Genomic DNA, 18,757 nt, shown 5'->3' with positions numbered 1-18,757 from the left:
AGATCGAGACCATCCTGGCTAACACGGTGAACCCCGTCTCTACAAAAAAAATACAAAAAACTAGCCAGGCGAGGTGGCAGGCACCTGTAGTCCCAGCTACTTGGGAGGCTGAGGCAGGAGAATGGTGTGAACCCGGGAGGTGGAGCTTGCAGTGAGCTGAGATCTGGCCACTGCACTCCAGCCTGGGTGACAGAGCGAGACTCCATCTCAAAAAAAAAAAAAAAAAAAAAATAGCCAGGAGTGGTGGTGCACACCTGTGGTCCTAGTTATTTGGGAGGCTGAGGTGGGAGGATCATTTGAGCCTGGGAGGCTAAGGCCGCAGTGAGTTATGATGCTGCCAATGCACTCCAGCATGAGTCAAAGAGTGAGACTCTATCTCAAAAAAAAAAAAAAAAAAAAAGACAGAAAGGAAGAAAAGAAAAGGAACCTGGGCGGGAAGGGTTGAATGGAAAAGACCCAGAGTGGAGGATGCGGGGCTGGTGCTGGCCTAGGATGTCGAGGACCAAGCTGCAGTACACCTGCTGCCACCACCAGTTCAGCAAGGACAGCCCTGAGTCAGCTGCTGTCCCCGTGCCACCATCAGTGCAGGGGTTGCGCGTCCACTATGTATTTGGATGGCTCAATATGAGCTTATTTATCTGGCCTCCTTCAGAGGGTGTGTGTGGGAGGTGGAGATATAGGCAATTTCTGGCAAGTTCTCCAGGTACTTTCCAGAGACATTTGCACCTCTCATGCCAGCCTGGGGCACAGCTACTTCTACAGTGCCCAGGGTCCTGCACACACCAAGAACTGGCCACGGCAGAGAAGAGGCAGGCACCGCTTCGGGGCTATGTGCTGCCCAGAGGAGCCCCTTTCCCTCCTGGACTCAGGACGGAGGGGCCCACAGCCGGAGGGGGTGTAATGACCAAAAGTCCCCACCAGGTGCTGTCCAGGGGCTCAGCAAACATGAACTTGCAGAGTCCTCTCAGCAGCCCTGCGAGGAAGGAGGCCCTGCCATTCCCGCCGTACAGACGAGCAAACAGACAAGAGCTGCTCACGGTCACACCTTTGGAAACCGGGAGTGCAGGCCCACGCAGAATGGTTCTAAAATTTGTGCTAACTACCGCCCCACACTGCCGTTCAGTCAGTGCCTCCCTGAGATAGAACAGTTGACACCCGGGCTTGCTGGGCGAGGCCCCATCCTGGTTGCCCACTGCACAGGGCAGCTGTGCCCGTGGCTTGTCGGCACCACCCCATAGTGAGGCCATCCCCGCTACACACAGCGGCCTCAGACGGCACCTGCAGGCTGAGCAGGGCCTGGGCCCTCCGGAGAGGGCTGTCCTACCTCGGGGTTCTCCTGGGTCGGGGGCCAGTCTTCCTTCTTCTTTTTGGTGGCCTGAGCTCCCTGAGATGGCTCCTCTGTGGGCGGCCGCGACTCTGCCGTGCTCTCGGGCTGTGTCTGCACTTGAGGCTGAATGATGATGACCTGGAAGAAGCCATGGAGGGGTGAAGGGGACAGTGATGGGGAGGGAGGGGTGAGGGAGAGAGAGGAGAGGCAGAGGGGACAGTGATGGGGAGGGAGGGGTGAGGGGAAGAGAGGAGGGGTGGAGGAGGCTGGAGAGTGAGGGTGAGGGGCACGGGGAGGAATGGAAGAGTGAAGGGGGCTGGGGAGGTAGCTGGTAGGGCACAGGGCAGGGGAGCACAGAGCCTGGGCCGGGCTATCCTAGGAGGGAGGATCCTCGGGAACTGAGTGGTTTGCACCCCTGTGTGTCCAGCACCTGCCCCTCCTGACACACCTTTTCCACCATGGGGAGGGTCTGCACAAGAAGCCGGCCTGGTTTAGGAACCGGGAAGGCCTGGGTTCCAGTCCTGCCCCACCGCGTCCCAGCTGTGTGGCCTCAGGGGAGTCACTGCTTCTGAGCGTCAGGTTGATCATCAGTGAAAACCAGCCACACCTCTCCCCAGGGAGGCTGTGCACACTCCGGCAGCGAGGACTTCTCATCCCATCTCAGGTGCAGATGAACCGAGGCCACGAGAGCTCAGACTTGCTCCTGGCCTGAGGCCATCTAGTCGGGAGGCAGAGGGGCTGGGAACCCCTCAGGTCGGCCTGGCTCCGTTTCACCCTCCTCATGCCACAGTGCCTGAGACACACAAGCCTGGCTTGGGGACACAGGTGGGAATAACGTTCTAGTTTTTTCACTGCCATGAGGCCCCTCATGTGGTGGATGGGGAAGGGGAAGGGGGTCTTCAGATGCTACCCTGCGCCAGCCCCCCTTAGTCAGCCTTCCTCGGGGCTCAGGGGATGCTCGGGTTTAATGAAAGGGTGTGATGCTGAAAATCAGCTTGAAATCCACCCATCCGAGCCGGGCGCGGTGGCTCACGCCTGTAATCCCAGCACTTTGGGAGGCCGAGACGGGCGGATCATGAGGTCAGGAGATAGAGACCATCCTGGCTAACATGGTGAAACCCCATCTCTACTAAAAAATACAAAAAAAAAAAAAAAAAAACTAGCCGGGCGAGGTGGCGGGCGCCTATAGTCCCAGCTACTCGGGAGGCTGAGGCAGGAGAATGGCGTGAACCCGGGAAGCGGAGCTTGCAGTGAGCTGAGATCCGGCCACTGCACTCCAGCCTGGGTGACAGAGCGAGACTCCGTCTCAAAAAAAAAAAAAAGAAATCCACCCATCCGGGCCAGCCTCTCCCTGGGCCAGGATCCGCTGCATCTCTAGCTCCATCATTTTATTTTTTTAGATAGGAAATTGGGAAAGAATTGCTAGTTTTCATGGCTCCAAGAAGAGGAATTCTCCAGGATCTATCAGTCACAGTCTGGTTTAAACTAGGAATGACTTGAACTTGGGTGTTTTTTTGGTTTGTTTTCCCCTAAGCACAGGTGGTGACTGTCTGATGAATTTGAGGCTTCTGAGCACAAAGAGAAAGTATGTCCCATTTTTCTGCTGGCTTAAGGGAGGCGCTGTCTTCCTCTTCGTATCACATTTTTAAAACCCCCAAATCTCTGTATGGAAAAAAAAATGTCCCTTTTTATATTCATGGGAAGAAAAACATTAAGATCTCCAATAGGAAAAAGGACATTCTCAAGTCACCCATGAGAAGATAGAATTCTGAAGTGTAAGAAAAACATTTAAGCTTAACAGTAACCAAGGGAATTCAACTTTCAACAACGAGGCATCTGTATGTGCCTAGTAAATGGACAAAGAAGTGTTTAAATGGCCAACATCAAATGCTGGTGCAGTTGCAGTGAAACAGACACGCTCCTTCTGACATCTGCTAAGCACCTTGTCTGGATCAGGTGCCCTCCTGGGATACACCTGCCATCCCGCCATGGCCCATGACAACTCTCCAGACTGCAAATTCTCTGAGGGGCCCTCAGTGAGCAGGAGAGCCTGGAAGCACGGGACTCCCGGGAATGCACTGGGTGCAACAGCACCAGGTCACGTGAGGGTCGGCCGTCATCCAGGCCGGGGAAGCAGAGGGCACCCCAGCCAGAAGCAAGAGAGGGGCGGCCTGGAAGACCCCAAATGGGGAACAGAGAGAGAGGCCACAGACAGGGGACAGCAGGGATGAGGCAGCCCCGAAGGCCTCAAACAGCACAACCACCAGAAGCTCAGAGGGGAGTAGCGGGAGGACCTTAGTTTTAGTTTTAAAACTTGGCAAAAATTATGGGAGATTGTACACTTGGGCAGTGGGGTAAAAACAGCCCTTGATCGTCCAACTCCACCAGCAGAGACGGAGAATCGATATCTCTTCCAGTCACTCATCCAGCCACACGTCATTAATTGGTTAATCATTTGAATGAATTCATTCATTGACCAATCACTCCTTTTCCACTGGTATTAATTCATTCAGCCACATTGTCTCTGGATCGCATATTCATTCATCTGTTCAGGCACTGATTCACTCCCTTAACCATGTGTTCATACTCCATTCATTCATTCACTCCTCTGTTTCTGCCCCATTCATTTGGCCACTTGATCATTCTGCCTTCCGGTCATTCATTCTGCCTGGGCTTGTTCATTTGGCCCTTCCCATAAGACTTCCCTCCTGCATGCGGCCGCACACCCTTTCCGGCGCCTGCTGGTGGGCACTTACCTTGTTGTCAGCACTGATGAGGAGGGGCTGGACTTTGATGCTGTCGCTGACCACAGACACGGCGGTGCTGGGGGCCATGGCGGCGGCATTGCTGGGGGAGGTGGAGATGATGGCGTAGGCCACCCCGGCACTGCTCAGCGGAGAGGCAAGGGCGGCGGGCTCGGCAAGGGCCTGGGGCTGGCTGCCGGGCACTGGCACATGGCTGACAGTGTTGTTGGCGGTGGGGAGGGCTGGGCTGGGGTTCTTGACGCTGACCACAGTGGCCTTCTGGAATGTTGGGGGCTGCTTGGGTGGCCGGTCCCGGCCCGGGGCAACGGGGAGGCTGTCTGGAATCAGAGTCTTTGGCCTAACCTGGGAAGAAGGGACGGGTGTGTGGTCAGACAGGCAGACACACAGCAGCACAGGGGAGGGGCCGCCCTGGCTCAGAGACTTCCTATATTCAAGGGGGTGGGGGCAGCATCGGAAAGAGCACAGAGCCCATCTCGGCCTCACAGAGGGTGAGACCTGGACCCCAACGCCTCCCACCTCCTGAGCCTGCACCGACTGGCCACGGGGCTCAGGAGGGGCTGCTCTGGACCCAAGGCTCTCCCAGCTGCACTCAGAGAAGATGGTGAGGAGCAGTGGGGAGGATGGAAGGCAGCGCCTGGACGCGAGGGGACAGTCTGTGCCGTGTGATGCCCTGCAGATCGAGTCCCAAGCGGCAAAGCCCCCTTTGGCTTTGGAAGTCTGGAAAGCGCTGCCCCTCGGCAGGGACTGGGAGGGGCTGCGAGGCCTCCTGCGCCTTGCCCAGTTCTGCTTCTCAATCTGGGTGGGGGCTGCTGCTGTGCTCCCACGAAAACCAGAGCGGAGCCCGCGTGACTGCTGCGAGACTCCAATGACAGTGAAGGTGAGCAGAGGGCAGCCGGGCAGCCACCGGGTGGTTCAGGCCAGGGCTCTGGACAGACTGTTTGGGCCCAATCCTGGCTCCTCTGGGGTCCTAGTGACACCCCTGAACTGGACCAGGTCCCTCATCTGCATGAGGTGATGACACTTACTGGGGGTTGGAAGAAAGAAAACGCACAGGAAGTGCTGGGTGTACCTGACTGGGGGCTGTCGCCAGCGTCCCCACACCCAGCTGTGTTTCTGATGGTGGAAATTCCCATCAGAGCCACCACCACTGGCCGCATGCATGGAACCAGGAGCGCCGCATGCCCCACATGAGGACACGCCCACCCTGGGAGGTCCAGGCCAGTATCATGTCCCGAGAGACAAGGGGACGAGGAGAAGGGGCACGACCTGCCTTCTCATCTGAGCCCCGCTGCATTCGCGCTGCAGGGTGGCCGTCCTGGCCTATTCTACAGATGAGCAAACTGAGGTGTGCAGTGGAGACTCACGGGTAATAAGGATGCTACAGTCGTTATCATTAGGGCCTGTCTGGCATCGGTGAAGGGCACAGAGTGCTGTGCTGCCCCGCCCATCTCCTCCCACCCTGTGTCCAGTGGTGCATGTGGAGAGAATTGTCCAGGGTGGCTCCTACACGGCCCTGTGGCCTTGGGCAGGTCACCAAGACACAGCATGCTCTTCGGTTGGACAGCATCATGTCTGTCAGCTCCTTGCCAGTGCCTGGCACAGAGCTGGCCCTTGAGTCTATTGACCTCTGTGTCCCCTGCCATGCTGGGTCCTCAGCAAAAGGAGCCCAGCCTCCCACATCAGGGCCCTGACCACACCACAGGGAGGCGATGTGGCCAGCCTGGGTTCAGGTAAGCCTGCCACTCTGTCCTTGGCACCAGAGGTCAGGGCCTTTGTCCCCCCATGCCAGGCTTACAGCCCAACACAAACTCTAATACCAAAGGCTTTAAAGAATCCTCGTTCCTGCCAGCCCTCAGCTGGAGACAGTCACCCGATGGAAAAATGCTGTTCTCTGCCTCTGAAGAGGACTGGTGTGGGGGCGGGTGGACGCCCACATGGTGGTCAGTGAGGACCTCAGCTGTGGCAGTGGCCGTTCCGTGTTCTGTCGGCTCCTCCCTGGTCATCTGGGTTTTGCCCACCTGTTCCGGTTGACCCCGGCCGCCCACCCTACATAAGCAGACTGTGGACATGGGAGAGCTGGTGTCAATCACAGATGCCAGACACAGAAACTAAGCTCAGCTGGGAGCTCAGGATCTGGCCTGAGCCACCCCAGAGAGAACACCTTCGAGGGACCCGGAGCTTATAGCCTTTCTGCCTGTGTCTCCGGGTCTGCATGCAGCCCCCGGCCAGGAAGCCCCCGGGTCCACCCTCTCTCCTTTCTCAGGTCTGCGGTCACCCTGCGAGGCTGGCCCCATCACAGGCTGCCTACTCTGCTCCCCGTGAGCCACCTGGAACAGCAGCAGCCGGCAGCCGGACCCGGCATGCGCTGGATACCTCCTGGCCTTAGCTGACTGTCCTGGAGGCCAGCAGGTCAACGGCAGGTGCAGGCATTTGTGGGGCAGAGACAGCAAGGAAGAAACATGGAGACAGAGGTTCAGGAGGCAGAAGGGACAGAGGAGGAAGGGTGGGTGTGGGGCAGAGGGAAACAGCACTGGCCTTGATTTGCAGCCTCTCCCTGGAGCCTGCCTTGCTCTGAAGCCTCGCACAGCTCCCTGCTGCCCACAGGTCACTGACAGGGGAAGCCCGACTCTAAGGTCCCCAGTGGCCTCTCCACCTCCAGGACTGCCCCATCCTCCCTGCACTCTCCTCCTGGGGGGCTCCCTCTGGGGCCTAACTCCACCTCGGCCTGCAATGTCTTCTCACCCTGAGGCCTAGCTCAAGCACTGCCTCCTCCAGGAAGCCTTCCTTGATGCCCAGGTGTACGGCAAGCCTTCTCAGGGCTCCCGCCACCCCTGTGTCTCTTTCTGGCAAGGCCCGATCACCCTGGACTCACAGATCTTTTTCCTTGTCTGTCCTCCATCTAGACCAAGCCTGTCCAAACCACGGGCCACACGCGGCCCAGGATGGCTTGGAATGCGGCCCAACAAATGCAAACCTTCTTAAAACATTATGAGAGTTTTTTTTTTACATTTTTTCCCCTTTATTTCATCAGCTACTGTTAGTGTTAGTGTATTTTATGTGCGGACTAAGACAATTCTTCCTCTTCCAATGTGGCCCAGGGAAACCAAAAGGTTAGAAGATTGGCCACCCCTGCTTTAGACTCTGATTCAGCTCAAGTGGGCACTTGGGGAAAGTTGCCACACAGAAGAGGAGCTCAGGGCAGCCACCTCTCGCCATCCTCGAGCTGGGGGAGTCTGTCCAGCCCCAAGTCCCACGACAGGCAGGGGTCATCTTGGTCTTCATCACTGGCAGCCCCTGGCCCACTATGCTGTATACAGCAGGTGCTCAACAAAGCTGAGCTTGTGGTAATAAGGGAACTGGTGAATAATTACCTGGCGTTTGCCCTGTATCAGGCATGGTTACAAATGTTTTCTCCTGACAATACTCACAGCCACCATTGACTCAACCCTCACGGCCACCGACGGAGGAAGCCAGCGCCGGCACCAGTCCCTCTGCAGGTGAGAAGCCTCAGCCCACGAAGGCCGAGAGGTCAGGTGACTGGGGCCAAGCGTGGAGTCCAATCGGGGGAACCCTGCAAAAGAAACCAGGGCACCTGGCCCAGAGTCTGAGCTGTCCCTGAAATGAATCCCCTCATCCACAGTGTCTCAAACTTCCTGACCATAACCCATAGTCAAAAACATACATGATGTAGTCACCCAGTCTGTAATCAAGTTGCTCAAAAAACAAGGCATAGGATGCATCTTGATATTTCCATTCTATTTTAGTCTGGCCTCATTTATTCCATTTAAAAAAATTCTGGTCATGACCCACTAAATTGATTTCCCAATTCCTTGCTGAAAAAAATGTATCTGGTCCAAATGTCTCCATTGAAGAACGGATAGAAGAGGTGAGAGGGGAAGTTGCAGCTGACAGGGCATGGGTTCCGCCTGGCCCAGTGCCCACCAGAAACCTCAGCGCTGAAGGGTGAGAAACGGAGACTGCGGGGACAGACAGACGGATACCCCAGGGCCCGCCCGAGGGCTGCTTACCTGAGGTAGCACTGCCGCTCCTTGCCCGGCCAACCTCTGCAAGGAGCTGACCTGAGGACCCGTGACAGGCACTGCAGTGATCGTTCCCAAAGCCTGAAAGATAGAGGAGGTCAGCGCTGAGACGGGACGAGCAGCTGAGACCGAATCCGTCGCCCTCAGCCTGGCCAAGCAGGGGGCAGCTGCCTTGGAGACAGCAAATGCTACTCTTCCCTTTCTTATGATTTTTAAAATATCACAATAGTAATCGACATTCCTTCCAGAAAGTTTGGAAACTAGAGAAAGGAAAAGAGTAGCACTGCCCAGAAATCAATTACCCTTTGTTACACGTCGGCTTCCTCTTTTCAGTGAATTTTTCATACAGCTATATATAGAATTTTGTAACCTATTTTTCTACTTTCACTTAAGGACAAGGTGTGATGTCGCTACGATCTTCATAAATCACTCCTTTAATGGCTATGGGATCTTCCATTCGGCAGACATAATGGCATTTCCTCAGCCAATCCTCTACTCTTGGAAATTTGAGTTCTAGCCCCATCTTTTTCCAGTGAATAAACAATGCTGCAGCGAACATCTTTGTGGATAAATCCATTTCCACATCACAGAGCATTTCTGTAGAAGAGTCTGAATACAGGGATGCATGGACCAAAAAGGCAGGGATATTTTTCAGGCCCTTGGTGCATATCTGCACTGGGTCCCTCAGGAGGGGGAACGGCCTGGGTGTGTGCACCAACATGTCCCCCCAAATCCCAGCCCAATGGGGGGTCTCGCCAACACACAATGGGATGGCAGCACCAGGAGCAGGGAGGACATTCAGGGTAAGGAGAAGGGAGATGGTACCCTTCCATTCCAGGCCCACACACGTATAGGAGATGTGTTTTGGGGTACCCACTTGTCTAAAGTCTCCTTTTGTGGGAACTACCATTACCCACAGCCCCGATGGAACAGTTTTTTTTTTTTTTTTTTTGAGATGGAGTCTCACTCTGTTGCCCAGGTTAGAAGGTAGTGGCGTGATCTTGGCTCACTGCAACCTCCTCCTCCTGGGTTCAAGTGATTCTCCTGCCTCAGCCTCTCGAGTAGTTGGAATTACAGGCACCCACCAACACGCCTGGGTAACTTTTGTATTTTTAGTAGAAATGTGGTTTCACTATGTTGGCCAGGCTGGTCTCAAACTCCTGACCTCAGGTGATCCACCCACCTCGGCCTCCCAAAGTGCTGGGATTATAGGTGTGAGCCACTGCGCTCGGTCCTGATGGAGCAGTTCTACGTGGCCACATTTGTACCCCATGAGCCTGCCCAATGGGGAAAGAGGGACCCCCTTGCTCAGATCCAGCCAAACTATCAGTGGCCAGGGATCGGTGAGGTTCTCTCTTGAACTCAGATGCGGAAATTCTTAACAGAATGTTAACAAATCAATTCTAACAACAACAAAAAGGATAAGACATCATGAACAAGCTGGGTTTATCCCAGGACTGCAAGGCTGCTTTGCCATTTGAAAGTCAGTCCGTGTAATTTGCTAAAATAACACATGGATGAAGAAAAACCGTATGCCGGCCTCAACGGATTTTTCTAAAAGCTGTTAGGACTAATAAATGAGTTTAGCAAGATTGCAGGATGGAACAGTATATAAAAATCAGTTGTGGGCCAGGCACGGTGGCTCACGCCTGTAATCCCAGCACTATGGGAGACGGAGGTGGGCAGGTCACCTGAGGTTGGGAGCTCAAGACCAGCCTGACCAACACGGAGAAACCCCGTCTCTACTAAAAATACAAAATTAGCCGGGCGTGATGGCGCATGCCTGTAATCCCAGCTACTCAGGAGGCTGAGGCAGGAGAATCGCTTGAATCTGGGAGGTGGAGGTTGCGGTGAGCCGAGATCACACCATTGCACTCCAGCCTGGGCAACAAGAGCAAAACTCCGTCTCAAAAAAAAAAAAAAAAATCAGTTGTGTTTCTATATACTAGCCACCAACATTTAGAAATTCAAAAAGGTTTAAATGCCATTTGCAATAGCATCAAGAAATAAAAACAAGAAATAGGGAAGAATCTGACAATAGCTATATAAGACCTGTATACTAGAAACTTCCACACATCGCTGAGAGAAATTTTTAAAGACTTAAGAAAGAGATATACCATAACTATGAATCAGAAGCCTCAACGTTGTTAAGATTTCAGTTCTTCCCAGATTGATCTACAGATTCGACACAACCTCAAATCAAAATCTCAGCCAGTATTTAAAAAAAAAAAAAAAAATTGACAAGATGACTTTAGAAAGCATATGAAAGTATAAAGGACCTAGAATAGCCAAAACAACTATGAAACAAACAAAAATAACAACGAAAGGGAAAGACTTAACATCATCTGACTCCAAGATCTGTTATAAAGCTACAGTAATCAAGACAGTGTGGTACTGGCGTGAAGATGCATAAATAGATCAATGGAACAGAATAGAGGTCCAAAGTAGACTTACACATACAATGTCCACTGATTTTCAGCAAAGCCCAAAAAAGTAACTTATTTAGTACAAAAAAAGATAATCTTTTCAAAATGGTATTAGAACAAGGAGATACTCATATACTAAAATCAAACAGAAAAGAGCTTCAGTCCGTACCACATACCGTATTTAAACAACAACAAAAAAAGAACAAATGGATCAGAGATCTAGATGTAGGGACCAAAACTATAAAACCGCTACACGAAATGTAAGATAAATCTTTGGGATGTCAGGTCAGGCAAAGAATCTTAGATACAAGGGCAAAATAATAATTGATATGAGGGCAAAATAATAAATTCACTTCAACAAAATAAGAAACTCCCAGAGTTGGAAAGACAATGTTAGGAAAATGCAAAAAGTGGCCACGCCCTGGAAAACAAACACATACAGATCACCTATCTGATGAAAGCCTTTATCCATGATATACGAAAGAACTCTCAAAACTCAATAATCTGAAAACAAAAAACTCAATTAAAAATGAACAAAATATTTGAACAGATACTCCACTAAAGAGGATATACTGGGCCAGGCGGTATCTCATACTTGTAATCCCAGCACTTTGGGAGGCTGAGGTGGGCCGATCACTCGAGGCCAGGAGTTCAAGACCAGCCTGTGCAACATAGTCTCTAAAAAAAAAAAAAAACAAATTAAAAATTAGCTGAGCATGGTAGCAAGTGCCTGCAGTCCCAGCTACTTGGGAGGCTGAGGCAGGAGGATCATCTGAGGCCAGGAGGTTGAGGCTGCAGTGAGCCATGATCGCATCCCTGCACTCCAGCCTGAGTGACAAAGTGAGATCCAAGAAGAAGAAAATGAAGAAAGAAAAAGAAAGAGGGGGAGGAAGAGTAAGAGGATGAGGAAAGGAGGAAAGGAGGAAAGGAGGGAGGGAGGGAAGGAGGGAGGGAGGGGAAGGGAGGAGGGAAGGGAGGGAGGGGAAGGGAGGAGGGAAGGGAGGGAGGGGAAGGGAGGAGGGAAGGGAGGAAGGAGGGGAGGAAAGAGGCGAGGGAACAGGGGAGGAAGGAGGAGAAGAACAACTACTGATGGCAAATAAGCAAATAAAAAATACTAAACATAATTAGTTATTAGGGAAATGCAAATTAAAACCACAATAAGATACTGCTACAAGCCTATTCAGATGACTAAAATTAAAAAGACTGACCAAATCAAGTGTTGGTGAGGCTGTAGAGCAACTAAACTCTCAATCACTGCTGTTGGGAACATAAAATGACACACTTTGAAAGACAGTTTGACAGTTAAAAAGTTACACATATGTATGGCAATGAACAGAACATACGTATGTGTCCTCTCCCAGATCCAAATGTTGAAATCCTAACCCTCAATGTGATGGTATTTGGAGATGGGGCCTCTGGGAGGTGATCTGGTCATGAGGGGGGAGCCCTCAGTGCTCTTATAAGAAGAGACATGAGGGAGCTTGTGTCCTCTCTCTCTCATCCTCTTTCTCTCTCTGCCATGGGCAAACAGCAAGAAGGTGGCCATCTGCAAACCAGGAATAGAGCCCTCATCAGGAACTGAATCTGCTGGCACCTTGATCTTGGACTTCCCAGCCTCCAGAACCATAAGAAATTGATTTCTGTTGCTTAAGCCAACCAGTCCATGGTATTTTTGTTATGGCAGCCTGGGCAAACGACGACATTTTCGATAAGAGACAGCCATTCTATTCCCAAGCATTCACCAAGAGAAGGGAAGGTACGCGTTCAGAGACTTGTACATGAATGTTCACAGCAGCTCTTGGTGTCACAGCCTAAAACGGGAAGCAATCCAAATGCTCACCAACAAGTACACGGATGAGCAAGCTATAGTATCTTCACACGACAGAGTATTAGTTAGCAATAAAAAGGAACAAACTACTGACACACACAATATGGATGAATCACAAAATAACACCGCCAAAAAAAACCCAGACTCCAAAAAATATCCATACTGTATGATGCTAGTTATATGAAATTCTGAAAATTGCAAACAAAGTGACAGAAAATAGATCCCAGGTTTTGTGGAAATGGTGTAGGGACGCGAGGAAGGGATTACAAAACGACACCAGGACATTTCAGGGAGAAAGATGTGTTCATGATTTTGATTGTGGCAACGGGTTTACATTTGTCAAACTTATATTGTACACTCTAAACACGTGCAGCTTATTGTGTATCAATTATACCTCCACAAAGCTATTAAAAATTCCCTCCCCATTTCTCTCCTTATCAATATCTCTCCACCCCTACAATGAATATCATCCATCCTCAAATGACACGGCAGAGGGTCTCAGGCCCCATGCACAGAGCTGTTTCTCTGATTATGCTCGGACGGTTCCTGCCTCCTCTTTGCCACCTGCCCCATGGGGTCAAAACTCTGAGAGGCTCATGTCCTCCGAGCCAGCTGCCTGCCTCTCTGCGTGGAACCCAATGACCCACATTCCCCTAGATATTCACTCTGGACATTTGTTGAAACAGAGCTTTCTATGCAATGTGGAGCACATGACAAACAGCCTCGGCCACTTGATGAGGCAGCTCCCAATCTATAACACCGCCTGCTGCTCTCGGCCGGCACACCCTGGTGGGCAGCACTGAGACCACCTCAGGTGCCACCTGATGCCCACCTTCCCAAATGCATGTCTCAAAGATGGGGGTTATGGGGACTGTCCTCCCCATTACATCGAACTCCACCACCAGTGTCCCCCCAACTTCCACAAAGCAAGGTGTGTGGAAGGCTCTGATCTCCCCGCCCCTGGCCTGCCAGCCAGTGCCATTTACCCAGCTGGTCAACAGTCGGGGCCCCAGGCCAGCACAGACCATGGGGGTGGGAGGCTAGCAGGAGCCGCCATTTGATAAGCCAGCTTCCAGGTGACTCCGCCCACCTGGGGCTGCAGGCCCAGAGGAAGCAGGTCCTGTGGTGGGAAGGCCCACGCAACACGTCCCTGTGGTGGATTCCTAGGGAAGTGGGTTTTGCGGTGGGAAGGCCGACATGGCCTGGCCTGAGGTGGATTCCCGAGGAAGTGGGTTCTGTGGCGGGAAGGCCCATGAGGCATGTCCCTGCAATAGATTCCCAGGGAAGCGCACGCTGTGGCATGAAGGCCTACGCAGCACGTGGGTTCCCAGGGAAGCAGGTTCTGTGGTGGGAACGTCCCTGCAGTAGATTCCTGAGGCAGGTTCTCCGTAAGTGGGTGCATGAGGGGCAGGCCTGGGGCCCGGGGGAGGAGAAATTTCCACGTGGGTGGGGCTGGCCAGCAGATCCCACAGGTGCCAGAGAACCTGCTTTGCTGGGGCTTCCGTCCTCACTCAGACGCCCCAGATAAAGCCTCCAGACGTGGTCCAGCCCGTGAGGAGGTATGGGGTGGCCCTCCAGGCAAGGTGGGTGTGTGCTGTCATGTTTTCCAAGCCCACACGTGCCTGAGTCCTCCAGGGTTGCCGTGCCAAGTTGCCTCTGCAGATGGTTCTGGGTGGGCAAAGGACAGCCATGTGTGTTTTACACGTCGCCTTGTGGACCAGGGGTTGCCGTGTGGGCTGGGACGGCCATGTGTCCATGTCCGAGTACTGCCACGTGGGCCACAGGTAGCTGTGTGTTGCTGTGTTTCCTGGGGTGGCCATGTGTGTCTGGGTGTTGCTGCGTGAGCCAGCGGTGGTCGTGTCCGTATCTGGGTGTTGCCATGTGGGCTGGGGGTGGCCGTTTCTGTATCTGGGTGTTGCTGTGTGGACCAGGGGTGACCGTGTGTCCGTGTCCAGGTGTTGTGTGGGCCAGGGGTGACCATATGTCTGTGTTTGGGTGTTGCTGTGTGGGCCGGGGGTGGCTGTGTGTCTGTGTCCAGGTGTTGCCATGTGGACTGCGGGTGGCCGTGTGGGCAGGGGTTGGCGTGTCCGGGTGCTGTCGTGTGGGCCAGGGGTGACTGTGTCTGTGTCTGGGTGCTGCTGTGTGGGCCGGGGGTGGCCGTGTGGCCATGTCTGGGTGCTGCTGTGTGGGCCAGGGGTGACCATGTCTGTGTCCAGGTGTTGCTGTGTGGGCCGGAGGTGGCCGTGTCTGTGTTCAGGTGTTGTCATGTGGGCTGGGGGTGACTGTATCTGTCCGGATGTTGCTTGTAAGTAGCTATTGCCTTTTCCAATACCCACTTGGGTGTGCACGGCTCTGTGTTTCCACATGAGTTCTTCTCTGGAGCGTCTTTGGCTCTGTGTCTGTTTCTGAGCCTTTATATCTGTCAAGGCTCAACCCTCCCTCCTGACTTGGGACCCTGGCAACTCCTGTCCCCCTACTTTAGGAGGTCACAGCAGGGGGCAGGGAAAGGAGGGGAGACCCACACGGGAGGGAGGGATGGAGGCGGTGGAGAGGCAGAGCCCGGAGAGGGAGGTGAGGAGGAGATGACAGGGAGAGCTATTTCCACTTGATCCTCCCTAGTCAGTCACCAAGAAAGAGACACAACCTACCCTGGGGGAACATCCACACCCGCGGGAGGCCGGCAGAACAAACAGTGCCTGGCCACGCGCTTCCCCCAAAACTCCAAACCAACCTGAGCGCGGTGTGTGTGCCCCTGCCTGGGACTCGAGGTGCCCTGAAGCTCTTCAGGGAGCACCAAGTATGGGGTACCCTCAAGCACCCAGCACCCTGAGCTAGGTCGGCAGAAGGAGTAGGCTCTGCAACCGCAGACCCACAGCTCCATCACCAAAGGAGAGATGATTCTGAGGCAAAGCCCAAAGTCCCCATGATCCGGGGAAGTTTGCTGTAAACAGGGTTGCCTCGCAGGCCCCTCCTCAACCCCTGGGACGGTGGGTTCTTTCCTGAACACTGCCGTCCCCTTCCAACAACCGTCCATTCTCCGCCAGCACTAAGCTGGCTTCAGGCTCTCCCATTTCTGCGTGTTTTCTTCGCTCCAAGCCTACCTGAGTGCGTTCTTCCACTTCCCTACAAACCTTTAATTAGCGAGCTGAAAGCCATTTTATCTGGCAAGGGCTGACCTTTCTGCTCCAAGCTGGAATTTATCGACACCAGCAGAAACAGTCATCTCAGAGGCGATTTCGCCAGCACCCGGTACTTTACAGCTGCACTTTCTTCAAGATCAATGAGCTTGTGACTATGTTTACAGCTCCAAGCATTTTAATAGCGGGGGGGGGGGGGAAAGGGGCCATAAGTCAAAGATAACTTCAAATTCTTCCTGCCATGGCTAAGGGGTGGGGGGTGTGGGCAGCTGGGGAAATCTCCAGGAATCTCAAACACGGGGGAGGAGACAGGTGTTGGTACAGACTCCACAACCTTCCAGGTCAAAAGCCACACGTGCTTCTGGAAAAATCTGTTTTTAATAAAAGTTTCTAAGCACTCTGGGCACTTGGCTCTGGAGCTGTGGCAGAGCAGAGGGGTTCCAGCACTGGCTCTGACATCAGCTGTGCAGGGTCCCTGAGCTCTTCCCACTCCCACTTCAGCACGTACCACCAGGACCCACCCCACACAGCAGAACCAGCCTCACGCCCGCCGTCCTCGAACTGCCAGGCCACAGTCTAACTGCCTGACTGTCCTGTTATTTACAAGCAGGACCTGGTCCAGGACAAGCCCTGTCATTTGTGGGTCTCTTCTGCTTCTTTCCATTTAGAACAGCCCCACAGCACCCCTTCTTCCCATGAAAGGAACTTTTTTTTTTTTTGAGACAGAGTCTCACTCTGTCGCCCAGACTGGAGTGCAATGGCATAATCTCGGCTCACTGCAGCTTCCGCCTCCCGGGTTCAAGTGATTCTCCTGCCTCAGCCTCCCAAGTAGCTGGGATTACAGGCGCCCACCATCACGCCTGGCTAATTTTTGTATTTTTAGTAGAGACGGGGTTTCGCCATGTTGGCCGGGCTGGTCTCGAACGCCTGACCTCAAATGATCTGCCCGCCTCAGCCTCCCGAAGTGCTGGGATTACAGACATGAGCCAACACACATGCCTTAAAGGAACTTTTTAAAGAAACCAGGACAACTGTCTACAGAAAGCACGGGGTTTCTGTGGCTGCTTCCTCGCAGTGGGCCGTGTTTCCCATGGAGACCCTCACTGGACAAGGGTAAGACCAGGCTCTCCAGTCTTCACCCACCATCGAGGCCCTGGGGCTGAGAGGCCCCCAACCCTTCACCGCTGAGGCTCCACTGCCGGGGCTGAGGACCCACAGGCCTCCGGACACTTGAGCTTCACCAGGCTGGGGAGGTGAGCGGAGAGGCAGCCCCAAGCCTCCCAGAAGCCCCCAGGAAGCCCCCATGGAAGGCGGCCTTGCTCTCCTCTCCACATGGCCCAGCCGCCACGCGCAGCCACAGAGCACGGTGATTTAATTGCTTCTCGAGTTGCAATTTTCTTTGCATCTTTATAGAACTGCTGTGATGTGGGGCAAAGAAAACAAGTCAGTTCCAACATCAATAACAGCTAATAAATATTAATAGAACATAAGCACCACTTTCACTGTCATGTGAAACCAGTTCATTATTCACAGATGAAATCCAACTGCCGCCTTTATCACTGTCAGCAACGAACAAGCTGGTTCCACGGGCCGCTGCTGCTGCATGAGTGTGGTTAGGCTTGGCCTTTACGTCCCCATTTGATGTCCCCCACTCTCACTCAGACATCCTGACTTCATGAACCCCAAGCTCATCCAGGAGAGAACAGCAAGGGCCACGGCGAGTGCATGTAAAACTCCAGAGAAATTGCCACTTCCTCCTGTCTCAGCTGGCTGCTCCGTGCCTCCTCCAGCCCACATGCGTTTACCACCACGCCCGGCATATCTGCGACAAAGACCAGGGGAGGCCAACCCGCCTGCGTTTGAATTTCACTCCTGGACTGGCCCTGGTCATGCCAGACGCATCGCTCCCCACATCTCCAAAGAAAGAGAGCAAGCACTGCTGTCCCTGTTACAAGGGCCAGAGGGGAGCTCCCTGTGCCAGGAGATGCCCGGCACACAGGTGTTCTAACAGCAGCCGGTGGCACTTGAGTCGTTCCAATGGTGCTGCTGCCTCTCAGTCCTGGGCACCTCTGTGGGCCAACGCACACCCACAGCAATGCAGCATGAGGTGGCAGGCCTGAGGGACCCACAGAGATGCGAGGGTCCACAGGGCTGGAGGGAGGGGAGGCGACAGGTCGCCAGATGAGGTGAGGCAGTGAGCCCAGGCCTGCAGTTCCAGCCGGGGGCAACTCTGTTGAGCACAGGACAGCCCCTGCAGCAGCTGCAACCAGGAAAGCTAGGATCCACCCACTGTCACTAGGAGAGAGAAGAGGAACCAGAAAGTTCTCATACAATGGAAAACTTCCCAGCAGCTACAGGGAAGAAACCAGACTTGCCCCGGTCACCAAGAGTGTGGAAGACACCCCTTCGGGTGAACAACACGAACCCACGGCCTGACTCAGGCAGAGCCAGCACTGCGGCGGGTGTGGCCGGCTGGTGTCCCATAAACGCACACAACCAGGGCTGGGTCTATACCCAACTCATGACTGCGGCTGCCCCTGGGGAGGGGAGAGGGAAGGGAGGAAGCTGGAGAATGCCTATTGCCTCTACAGTGGTCTAGCCTTTAAGAAAGTGATCGGAAGCAAACTGCCCAACCTCCCTGTTTACCCATTTGGGTGGAGAACATGTGGAGGCTTATTATAGGGCCCTCTGCATATTTTACAGTAAATAAATATGCATAAAGGAGACAGAGGGAGCTCTGTCTAGAGTTGGAAGCAGGAAGGCTCCCTGGAGGAGGGGGTGTCTGAGTGGGACTTTGCAATTTGGACGGGAACGTTACCATGGGCAGTCAGGAAAGCGCATAGGAGTCGAGAGGCGGGATAGGAGGATGGTGGGAGGGGCAGAGGCACCAGCAGCAGGTATGCCAAGGGGCTCAGAGAACTGGAGACTACAGCTCCCAAAGGTGGGCAGTGAAGGAGGTGAGGAGGGGCAGGTGGAGGCCCTGTCATTGGGGGCCTTGAATCCACGCCCAGGAGCTGAGTGTGAGTCTGGGGCAAGCACCAGAAGGGCTCTCACCTCTTCCGACAGGTTGCTGGCCAATCCCCTGAAAGGGCAGGACGCAGGGCGGCATCCCCCTCCCCCAACCCCGAGGTGCAGAGGCCTGTTTGGACCTCGGTATCGTCTCCTGCCAGGAACAGCTGTCCGGGCCCGCAGCCCTTCCCCAACCTGAATCCTGCTCTCTCCCAGGGTGCTGGG

General features: G+C 53.7%; 1 protein-coding gene across 1 annotated transcript in view; it reads right to left on the bottom strand.

The window, feature by feature from the left end:
- The window catches only part of PHF21B (PHD finger protein 21B), a 131,056-nt gene that overhangs the window by 32,483 nt on the left and 79,816 nt on the right, over positions 1-18,757 (bottom strand). Inside the window, exons 3-5 of the mRNA XM_028827608.2 lie at positions 8,121-8,213; positions 4,084-4,434; positions 1,325-1,465 (exon numbers count right to left, since the gene is read on the bottom strand). Coding sequence (XP_028683441.2) covers positions 1,325-1,465; positions 4,084-4,434; positions 8,121-8,213 — 585 coding nt within the window. The remainder of the gene's footprint in view (positions 1-1,324; positions 1,466-4,083; positions 4,435-8,120; positions 8,214-18,757) is intronic.

The sequence above is a fragment of the Macaca mulatta genome, chromosome 10 (assembly GCF_049350105.2).
Source record: "Macaca mulatta isolate MMU2019108-1 chromosome 10, T2T-MMU8v2.0, whole genome shotgun sequence".
In the NCBI taxonomy this organism is placed as follows: Eukaryota; Metazoa; Chordata; class Mammalia; order Primates; family Cercopithecidae; genus Macaca; species Macaca mulatta.
This window is presented reverse-complemented; position numbering and strand designations above follow the sequence as displayed.